This window comes from Asterias rubens, chromosome 21 (assembly GCF_902459465.1).
Source record: "Asterias rubens chromosome 21, eAstRub1.3, whole genome shotgun sequence".
In the NCBI taxonomy this organism is placed as follows: domain Eukaryota; kingdom Metazoa; phylum Echinodermata; class Asteroidea; order Forcipulatida; family Asteriidae; genus Asterias; species Asterias rubens.
Window position 1 is genome coordinate 4,502,889 of NC_047082.1, and position 12,167 is coordinate 4,515,055.

The window sequence follows — 12,167 nt, forward strand, 5'->3', positions numbered from 1 at the left end:
TCTTTGAATGATGATAAAATAATATTTCTGTCACAGCAGAATTGTTCTGTGTAATCAAAATTGGGATCCTCAAAAATGTTCCTGAATTTTTTTTTTTTTTGAGGATTCCCTATTTTTAAGAAAAAGAAATCCCATTGAATTGAAAAGCACTGCGACAAGGGCAATAATTTAGGTGTACAACAAAAATTTCCCGGCGGGAGGGGGAGGGGGGCGGTGCTGCTAAAAGTGTAGTGTAGTAGCAGTATATAGCAGCCGCGGCGCGGCAAAATGGATAGATACATGAGTGAACGCCCTCTGACGTTCAAAATTTGCCACGCTGGTCGGTTCTACGTGTTTTTGCAAACTTTCACTGGTATCTACAACACATCTAGCATGTAATAACACACATACCGAGTACCAGGCCGGTACGTGGGATAGGTGGTTTTAAGTGACAAACCTACTGAACATAAATGTCGTACGCGACGTAAAATAAGCCGCAAATTAAAGTCATTTCCTTAAAATCTTCAATGTGTGTCCAACATTCAGTAGATTATTTCAGTAGATGTGAACGTATCTGAGATGGTGGATGTTCGACAAGGAAGAGACATGTTTCTTCGGCGAGCTCTGGAGAAAATTCTCAACGATAAAGAAACGAAGAAATCGTATAATTCGCAGCTGAGAAAGGCATGTCAAGTTGCTTTGGGTAAGTGCATCAGTTTCGTGAAGAATTTCCCTGTACACTAAAAATCAAACACTGCTTTGTATTTTAAGTATAATTTGTGTTTTATCAGGAAAGTAGAAGGAAAATGCGCTGAATCCTATCGCCACACGTTCACTCATAATTTTAATAACAAAAAAATTGATTTGGGTAGGCTAAAAATTAAGAAAACATTTTGTTTATAATTTTTAAATAAAAGGATAACTTTCCGTATTGCGCCACCACTTTTTGTCTCATTGAGGTAAATTAGATGCCATATTATTTCATAACGAATGAAAAAGTGGTGGAGCCATACGGAAACTTTTCCAATTAATAATATAATAATTGACTGTCGTGGCCGAGCGGTTATAAAAAAGAGCACCGCCACCGAACTCAAGCTCTGACCTGTTTTTTTTCTAGTACGCTTCTAGGGAATATGGGTTCGGGAGTCGTGACACTTGTGTCCTTAGCAAGACACTTAACCACTGCTTCGTCCTTTTTGATGGGACATAAAACCGTTGGTCTTGGTGTTCTATCAAAACACTTACAAGAGAAGACCCCTCTATACACAGCACAGTAATTAGTATGAATGATGAAAGTACACACTTATCGTAAACAAAATGAAGGGTTGGTCCAGAATGGAAGAAGAAGAAGATTTGACTGAAAAATTTAAAGATTGTAGCTAAAATTACAAGTCTGGCTGTAATTATAATTTATATGCCTACCTTTCTCCCAAAATTTAGTTCAAATTGTAACACCTGTCCATGCAGAAGGATTGACGGAATGTACAGGCACTTTATACTGTAACACTGACAATGACGTCACTACACAGTGCAAAGTCTAAAAATCATTTGTGCGCATTGTCAAAATGTGTACTCTTTGTGTGCTTTATAATTTAAAGGTTTACTCACTTTTTTCCCCATAACACATTTCCCCTAGTTTTCATTTAACATAATAACGATTTTGTGTATAAAGCTCGTTTTGGCATAATTTTATGTTACAAAGCTTGGAGATTCATAAATCATAAATGCCAAAACAAGCTTTCATAAAAGTTGATTTAATGCATTCTCCACAGTTAGTGGCAAATGGGGGGAAAATTTCAAACAAAATAGTGTGAGTTTCTATTTGAAAATCATCACAATCGTCCTGATGCTATGATGATGTGGGCGGAACGGAAACCACATTGAAACTATTTATGGGGCTACCTGCAACTCAGGAAGTCACATCTATGGAATTTTTTTTTTTAGTTTCATGCTTAATTTGTTTACCTGGGCAATTTGCTTACCTGGGCAAGGGGCAACAGAGAATCGCCTCCGTTGCGTCCGTGAAGTACATGTATCAGGTCTGATAAAGGCACTGTTTGTTAGGTCCTAGTACTATTCCCGGGCCATGCTGAACAAGCCCGAACTGTAGGATGTGAAAGAGGCTAGGCCTACTGCTTGAACTTCAAGGGTTTATAGAAAAATGTACTGAAATTTTATTGTGTCCTGACATGTAATTGTTTGGAATGAGCAATTGTAGAATTCAGGGCCACTTAGCTGGTGGACTATGCACATTTCCTTTAGGAAAACAATCTTCTTTGCCACTAATCTTATTATGGCTTTAGTAGTGGTCCTGCGTTTAGTCCAAGTCCAGTAAAACCACAAAGCTCAAATTTGGGGGAAAATTCAGGATTTGCAGAGCTTGTAGTAATATATCTTTACTAGACCAGCATTTATTTTAAGACCAATACAAGAAGATTTAATACATACTTGTACATGTAGATTTCATTTTTCTTAAAGGAACACGTTGCCTTGGATCGGTCGAGTTGGTCTTTGAAAAGCGTTTGTAACCATTTGTTATAAAATGCATATGGGTAGAAAGATATTGTAAAAGTAGAAAACAATGATCCACACAAACATGCCTCGAAATTGCACGGTTTTCCTTTTACCTCGTCGACTAACACGGTCGGCCATATATAAATGGCCGACTGTGTTAGTTCGCAAAGTAAAAGGAAAACCACCCAATTTCGAGGCAAATTTGTGTGGATCATTGTATTCTACTTTTAAAACATCTTTCCAACCATGCATTTTATAACAAACGCTTTGTATAGACCAACTCGTCCGATCCAAGGCAACCTGTTCCTTTAATGTGTACCGGTACCTGTGTACTTGGCACTACTCAAGATAATTTTAAAAAGATAGAATTATTAGATTAGTTCACATAATATATTACACAATACAATGCCACTGGTCTTTTCCTGTCGTGAGTTTACTGGCTTGTTGCTATTATACAAGTGGTCTTGGGCCCGTGGTCTACATGTACACACGTACATGTATATATATGTAGTGGTAAAGCCATTGGACACTTTCGGTAAACAGTATTGTGCAAGGCCCACACTTCGTGTATCACAACTTATATTTAAAATAACAAACCTGTGAAAATTTAGGCTCAATCGGTCATCGGAGTCGGGAGAAAATAACGGGAAAACCCACCCTTGTTTCCCCACGTTTCGCCGTGTCATGACCTGTGTTTAAAGTTAAATTTGTAATTCTCGCTATCGAGAATTGATATTGTTTTAATGTTTTATCAAAAAGTAAAGCATTTCATGGAATAATATTTCAAGATAAGTCTTTCACCATTACCTTCTGTAAACCCTGTAAATTATTTGTAAATCTGTGAACTTTTAATTTTGTTTCTGTACCGAAAGTGTATAATGGCTTTAATTTGGAGCCCTGAACTAGCATTTGACTTTGAACTAAAAGCAAGAGGCCTAAACATTTCAAGTGTCCAGGGGTCGATTTCACAAAGAGTTAGGACTAGTCCTAACTTAGGACTAGTTCTAAGAGATATCAAAACGTACAGCCAGTCCTAAGTTAGGACTAGTAACTCGTCCTAACTCGAGATAAGACTAGTCCTAACTCTTTGTGAAATCCACCCCAGAACAACAACATATTGGGCCTACTAAAAGTCCTAAGAAACCCTTTTATGCCAAATTTGTGCAATGTGCATAAAACACAAAACAACACTATTATACGTAGCTTTTATATGGAAGTCAAATTTTTGTTCATTACTAAAAGATGCTGTCACAAATGTAACTTAGCACATGCTTTGTAAAAATGGGCTATTGCCAATTCTATTTTTGTGGGTTTTTTTTAAGCTAAATGTTTCACCACAGACAAACTGAGCAAACAAAATATGCATTTTTTTTCTACATGTAGAGTTGTTACATTATGGGCTGTGGTTGGATGGAAGTTGCAATTAATTCTTACTTTAAACAAAAACAATCCGAATAAATGTATCAAAATTCATTCATTCATTCAAACTGATATTTATTTCCATACTTCATGAAAACAGAGTACAAACAATGTTTTTAAGGAATAACCAATAAACAAAGCTATTTAATGAATCGCAATAATTGTTGAAAATTATCTTATTGCTGTCAATGAGCCAGACAATAATGCAATTCTGGAACGCACCTTTAATCATTGTAATCAAAGCTTACCATTACCTTATCATCTCAATCAATCATGGTTCTATGATTACATCCACGGATTTCTTTTATGTAATCTACATGTATTATCTTTTAATTGACAATACTCTGTTGTGCATTTCAGAGACTTTTAATTGTTCTTTGTTTATTTAATGGTACTGTATTGTCTTTATTTGTTTTGTGTTGGGGAGAGCCATTTGCTTAGTCAAGCAAGCATGAATTATTAAGTGATAACATTTCTAATAATTTTGTTTGCACATTGTAAATAAAAAATGCTCGTAAGTATCCATACATTCACATGCCAGCTCTAAGTGCCAAATGTGAGTACGATTTGAATAATGTCTTATCAATGCAATGACTTTGGGGAATTGGGGAAAGCTTTTGTATAGCAACCTCCAGATGAGTAAACACTGGTAGCATTTTCATGAATAAGGAAATAAAAGGGTAGCGAAGAGTTCTTAAACGGCCGTTTAAAACCGGCAGGGTCGTTGCCGGTTTTTAACGGCCGTTTAAGAACGAGTCACTACTCTTTTATTCCAATTCATAAATGCCTTTTTGGTTAAAAGGCGTAATAAAGTAATAAACTCTGTAAAACTGATTCGTTTCCGACGTGCTTGAGCTATGTACGTCCGTGTGTTCTTGTTTTCCACACAGCGCGGCCAGCTCACTGACAGCGCCCGCATTGCCCTTAACAAGAAACGTCTTGCACAAAGACTAGCGCTTAGTATCCGAAAACAACCGGTTATAAACAGAGCTCCAGCTGGTCATTATCAACCTTTTAAACACCCCCACGTGACGCGCTCTCCACCAATAGGAATAGTGAAACTGTCTGAGGTATTTATGAATGTGAGATAAAACACATTCATTCAAAATTGTGTAAATTAATATTCTCCGTCTCGTATGTAACTAGGTGAAAGCGTGCCCTGAACCATAAGACAATTAGCAACTGTCTGTATAGACTGAGTAATGAAAGTTTTCAAAGCAGTAAGGTATGATAGCAAGTCATTGACATACCAGACATTACTCTAAAAAAACAGCCTAACTATATTGACTTTTTTGCAGTTTTTCCATTTAAATAATGTAGCCAAAGTGAGGTTAAAGAAAAATGGTCTGGTCCCTTTTTTTTTGTATTTTGTCAGTTTGAATTATTGCAGTTCAACATAGGGAGATATGGTGGTTACAGTGTACATTATCAATGTCTTAGCACCAAGGCAATGTACATGATGTATGCGTCTCTGAAGGTCAAGGCCTTTATAGATTTCCCATGAGCTGAATATTAACATCTAGAGTACCACTGGTAGATCCACATTGATTTTAACCTTACTGCACACAGTGTAACTGTGTGCATTTGTAGCCTCCAAAGATATTATTATACCCCAGTCCATTGAAAGAAAGAGCATTGTAGTAAGATCTGCAACTCCAGAACAAGAGTGAGCCTAGGACAGTATTATGTTTTAAAAACAACTCCCAAAGATGCCTCTAGCTACCGGGCAACCTCGGTAGTCTAGTTGGTAAGACACTGCTCTAGAATTGCAAGGGTCGTGGGTTCGAGTAACATGCCTGTGATATTTTTTCACAGGACTCGGGAAAGTACTGAGTACATGTATACAGTGCTAACACACATCGGTGTATGGGTAAAAAAAAAAAAGTTAATATTCTTTATCCCCGATGCAAATTTAACATCTATATCGTTGCGGTACCCACTGCCAAAACATAGGATTCGAACTGCCTCTAGCTACCGGGCAACCTCGGTAGTCTAGTTGGTAAGACACTGCTCTAGAATTGCAAGGGTCGTGGGTTCAACTCCCAAAACTATTATTAATACAATAGTTCCATGTACAATGGAGCTTCATTTGAAACTAATATGTGCCACTGCTTCCTGGGTGATGTACAGTACAGTGGGTATGAAACGCTTGTTTCAATACTCCAACGTATGATGGTGTTTGCTGTGTACTTTTGGTGCATGTACACTCTTCTTTATTTAAAGGCAGTGGACACTATTGGTAATTGTCAAAGACTAGCCTTCACAGTTGGTGTATCTCAACATATGCATAAAATAATTAACCTGTGAAAATTTCAGCTCAATCGGTCATCAATGTCGCGAGATAATAATGAAAGAAGAAAACGCCCTTGTCACACGAAGTTGTGTGCATTTAGATGGTTGATTTCGAGACCTCAAGTTCTAAATCTGAGGTCTTGAAATCAATTTCGTGGAAAATTACTTCTTTCTCGAAAACTATGGCACCTCAGAGGGAGCCGTTTCTTAGAATGTTTTATATCATCAACCTCTCCCCATTACTCGTCACCAAGAAAGGTTTTATGCTGATAATTATTTTGAGTATTTACCAATAGTGTCCACTGCCTTTAAGCAGAGGTGCCAAATGACACTTGTACATATAGTATGTAAGTCAAAGTTTGAGTATTTGTTCTCGATTAATTTAACTGACCTTGTTGTAAATACCCACTTAGCGTCAAGCCTCAAATGCCTAGTTTTAGTCCAGGGTCACTTTTAGTGATGAACATTTTAATACATTTAACTTGTGGTAAAAAGAACCAGTAGTAATAACAACAACAACAAACTCCCTTTTAATAAATTATTATGAAGTACAATATTAACTGATTTTTCTTTCTTGTCTTACTTTCTGCAGAAGAAATCAATCAAAACAGTGATAAAGGGTAAGTGAATCTGATATATTTACATTGAGAATAAGGAGGTTACAAATAAATCAACCAACATCTTTTGAATGTCGTGCCTTGTTTTGAAATCGTACTATTTTGTGAAATCAACAAAGTTTGGAGAAAATACTGTGTAGAGGGTTCACAACCAGCTTCAGTTAATGTTCATATCAATCATGAACCCCACAGTTCCATACCAACTGAAATCAAATCATTGGATAATGCTTTTTGTTTGTTTCACAAAGTACATTACTGTGGTGTGTCGTGGCCGAGCTGTCTAGTTCACTGGACCCAAGCTCTGGTGTTGTCAGCAGCAGAGTGTGGGTTCGAATCCCGGTCATGACACTTGTGCCCTTGAACAAGGCACTTAACCAGAGTTGCTTAGTTAGAAGTTTTGAAGGCAGTGCATTCTGCTCTACCAGCCAGGCTCCTAGAGGATGATACCCATGCCTACATCCTTACGGTGTTCGGACTGTGAAGGGGGTAACCCTGTTTCAGCCTCAGGAGTAGGTGGAGGTGGGTTTTGGAAATCGGATATTCTTGATTGGTGTTATTTCCTTGTAAACATGTGTAGTGGTGAAAAGGTACTGTTGACTCTTGTTTCAACAAGATTACAGGGACTGGCCAAATTGGACTGCAAAAAAAAGAAACACAAAGTAGAAATGAGATTCAAGACTTCAGGATGGACCATAGAAATAGAACCAGGAGAACGCTGAGCTCGGCTACCCTCTGTGTCGTCTGTGGACGCGCCATCTGTGGACGCGGCGTATCAATACCACGCGATACGCGCGTTTGGCAAAATTATCATCGCCTGAGATGCAAAATTGCAAGATGTCAGCGCACATACATGTAGACCGTTTCTAGTGTGTCCATTGGTCAATGATGATGTCATTGTATGGCAAAATTGTATGGCAAAATGTTTTGCCATACACACAATATTTTGCGTAACAAAAATGGCGTATGTGCGTCCACAAAAATGGTCTCACAACGAAACCACACGCACAATGAGACACTCAGCGTTATCCGGGTTCTATTTCTATGGGATGGACTCTTTATATTAAATACAAGCAGAACCTCTTTATAACAGTGCTCATTATAATGAATGTTGACTGTATTTAACTCCTATTTATTTCTATTTGTTTGTAGAGAGCAGCAGCAAAATGCATCGGGGGCGTTACCTCTTCCTAAGACACAGGTCAATTTCATTGCAGCCGATCGGTATTTTCTACCGTTTGAGCTTGCCTGTCAGTCTAAGGCCCCCAGGATTGTCAACACTGCATTGGACTGCCTCCAGGTAGGTTGATACTTTCACATTTTATACCAGTAAAGTTGACCAACCATTTTGAACTTTTCAAGTGTGGAGGGCCAAATTTCATGGCTTTGCTTACCGCCGAATTCTGCGCTTACCATTCTACCCTAACACAGCAAGTACTGAAGTTCTGTGCTAGCTGTGTAAGCTTAGAATGCCTTGTACATGTATGTACGCATTGTGTATGCACGCGCACAAGCCAAATTCCCAGCTATTCCTGCTTGACCTTAGAGCAGAATTCCCTGCTTCCGTAAGCACTGATTCTTTGCTTATGGTAAGCAGATCAATGAAATTTGGCCCAGTTTTGTACATGTATGGTAGAACACCAACTGTGTAGATTCATTCGCCACATGACACACATTGTAGGCATTTCTAAAAATCATATCGAGTGGTCAGACAGTGAGACTATCCAATTCAATGCTAAAATTTAACAATTTAAGCAAACAATTTTGCTTACTAAAATTGTTTATTTTATCAGGGGTTCCGTTTCAAAAAAATGAATTGATGTAATGGATTTCATTGCATTATGACTAATTTCTACCTCCACGGACTAATGAAGTCTTCCAGCTTTTATACAAAATAATTGTTTGTGCTGAGCAGACCTGTTTTTCTTGGTACAGCTTGGTTTAAAAGACCATGTCTTTGCAGCCATAGAGCAAGGACCATTGCTGTTGGTGCAACCAATTTTCGTTTGATACTGAAACACACACACACACATGGTCCTAGGCATAATGTGTGTGTTTTGTAGCTAGTGATTGCAACTAATTGACACCAGTTAATTCTCCAGTGGTTCAGTTTAAACAAAATCCCATAGCACAATCTACAGTGGGAGACTTTGTGGCACTAGGTGGCAGCAGACTTACCAGGTAAATTTCTATTGTTTACGTAGTTCTGAGTGTGCGCACATTATCAAGAACAATGGCTTTTACCTGGTAGGTCTGCTGCCACCAAGCGTCCTGAAAGTCTCCCATTCATGTAGCCTGAACTTCGACGTCATTCTTCGAGGCTCGTGAATAACGCCAGAGACCGGCATCAAAAACTGGCGTGTGGTTTAACCTTTGACCTCATTAATTTCACATAGAGATACACAGTCAAATTCTATTGCGGACTTTAGAGCAGTGTACTGTTTGGGCATATTGGGTACACGTTTATCCAATATCATTGTATCCACTGGTTTCACTGGATCTGAGAAGCTGAGAAGCTGGGTCTTTATCCTTGTGGATAAAGACAGGGGGGGGGGGGCCCAGTCTACCATTCATGGTACTGGTAGTGAGTACACAATGTACATTGTCTCATAGAATGAGAATGTGATAGTTTATTGGATGTGTACGAATTGAAGAATATTATAACCAGGATGTGAAATCTGGACTGTTTCATTTCACAAAATAGATTGGATTTCATAAATCTAATAAGCAACAAACGGGTCTTGCCTAGTAGTAACCTGCTGATGCGAAGCAGAAACTGTCTTTGTAGAAAATGTGTTTGCTGTTTGCTCTCTGCCAGTCTGCCCAGTTTTATAGGCCTACAATGTACATGCAATTTTCCTGACTTGAACCATTACCATGCAAAATAGCATGTGAGTGGCAACATAGCAAAACAAATTATACTATCCCCTTCATTATAAATAAGGGATTAATGTGTGGTGAAGAGGTTTTCAACTAGTGGTTTAATCCCAACGAGGCCTGGTTCTTGATAATTTTACCGAGACCAAGTAAACAACTCCTTGTAAGGGAATGCTATGCGCGTCACGCGTATCGCATGATGTGGCACAACTGTTTCAGCCATTGCTCTCGACCAATAGGAATGAAGAAACTGTCTTATAAGAACAGGTGCAAGGTCGCGTGTCACGCCCATGAATTAACACTTTTTACCGGTCATAAACAAAGGTTTATACACACCCACGTGACGCGCTCTCCACCAATTGGAATAGCGAAACTGTCTGAGGTATTTATGAATGAAGGGTTGCATGCTCTTCTGCAACTCTTTATAGTGATAACGAAAATGATTATCATTGGTTTTGGATTCACACCAATGTCAGTCAACTACATGTATTGTATACTCTGTGCTTTCTAAGAAATCAAGAAAGAAAAAACACAGGCCTTTTGTATTGGAATAATATCAATGCACCTTTCAGTGTATTGTTACTACTAACCTGCCGTATACCTGCTTTAGAACTGGCTGCATGAGGTCTCGTCTGCAAATAACCTGCCAGAATTACATTTAGGCCTACAAGTACATGTACATGTACACCCACATGCAGTGACATGTTCTTAAAAGAACACGTTGCCTTAGATCGGACGAGTTGGTCTTTGAAAAGCGTTTGTAACCGTTTGTTATAAAACGCATACGGGTAGAAAGATGTTTTAAAAGTAGAATACAATGATCCACACAAACATGCCTCGAAATTGCATGGTTTTCCTTTTACCTCGTCGACTAACACGGTCGGCCATTTATGGGAGTCAAATTGTTGACTCCCATAAAAACCACGCAATTTCGAGGCAAATTTGTGTGGATCATTGTATTCTACTTTTAAAACATCTTTCCAACCAATGCATTTTATAAACAACGGTTACAATCGCTTTTTTCCGATCTAAGGCAACGTGTTCCTTTAAAGTGACACGTTGCCTTGGATCAGTCGAGTTGGTCCATGAAAAGCGTTTGAAACCATTTGTTATAAATGCATGTGGTAAGAAAGATTTTTAAAAAGTAGAATATAATGATCCTTTTACTTTGCGAACTAACACGGTCGGCCATTTTATGGAGTAAAAAACTTGACTCCACAGAAAGGCTTGCCGTGTTAGTTCACAACGTATAAGGACAACCATGCAATTTCGAGGCATATTTGTGTGGATCATTATAATCTACTTTTAAATCATCTTTCTAATCATGCATTTTATAACAAATGGTTTCAAATGCTTTTCGGAGACCAACTCCCGATCCAAGGCAACGTGTCCTCTTTATTAAGTGCACTTCTCCAAATTTCATTTGTAAATATTGAATGACAGATATTGAAAGTCTTTTTTCAAACTCGCGCCTAAAAACAGATGAGATGTCTACATTTTATCGCCAATAACTCACTATGCAGATCTGATACTTTGAAAAGGGAGGCAACCTAAACAATTTCCTCCATGCCCCTGGTCATTTCCCTCGTATAGTACACTGTACACTTTACTAATAAAGAGAACCTCCCTTGCCCAAACTGCCTTGCTTAATGAAAGATAAACAAGTGTGTTTAAACTCAAAACAGTGTGTTGCTAACACCTTGTCCTGAATTTAGCCCGCGTCCACGTTTGTGCACTTGTGTTACAAAACGAATTATGAAAATGTATTGAATTTATACGCATAAACACATACATGAATTTCAATGGTTGCTAGAAATCTTTCCTGATTCAATTGCTTAGAATGTACATAGAATATAATAACAATAATGTTGCGTAGATGGGTTGGCTTCTGTTCTAAGTTGATTGCATATTGATCAGCCTGTTCTATTCTGAGTTGTCAAATCCTACATCATTATAATTACATTGTTTTGTTGCATTAATAATGTATTGACGTGTTCATTACTGCAGCGGTTGTCGTCAATAGCTTGTATCACAAGCCTTATTCTGTGTTTTGAAATCAAACCAAAAACGGTGCTGTACACGATTCACATAATGTATATTAAAGGGAAGGTACCCTTTGGTAATTAATCACAACAAAATATTAACTTAAAAACTGACTTGGTAACAAGCATTGGAGAGCTGTTGATAGTATAAAACATTGTGGGAAACGACTCCTTCTGAAGTAACGTAGTTTTTGAGAAAGAGGTAATTTCTCACTAAAATAATATAAGACTTCTAGCTAGAAGTCTTTTATTCCTATCTGAAAGCACACAAATTCGTCCAACAAGGGTGTTTTTACTTTCACCATTTTCTCGCAACTTCGATGACCAGTTGAGCTCAAATGTTCACAGGCTTGTTATTTTATGCTTATGATGGGATACACCAAGTGAGAAGACTGGTCTTTGACAGTTACCAAACGTGTACCTTCCCTTT

General features: G+C 38.1%; 1 protein-coding gene across 1 annotated transcript in view; it reads left to right on the top strand.

Moving 5' to 3' along the window:
• Window positions 1–447: 447 nt before the first annotated feature.
• Window positions 448–12,167, top strand: part of LOC117304449 (brefeldin A-inhibited guanine nucleotide-exchange protein 1-like) — a 56,416-nt gene continuing 44,696 nt past the window's right edge. The window contains exons 1-3 of the mRNA XM_033788909.1: window positions 448–682; window positions 6,797–6,824; window positions 7,971–8,118. Of these exons, the coding sequence (XP_033644800.1) occupies window positions 559–682; window positions 6,797–6,824; window positions 7,971–8,118 (300 nt within the window). The 5' untranslated portion in view covers window positions 448–558. The remainder of the gene's footprint in view (window positions 683–6,796; window positions 6,825–7,970; window positions 8,119–12,167) is intronic.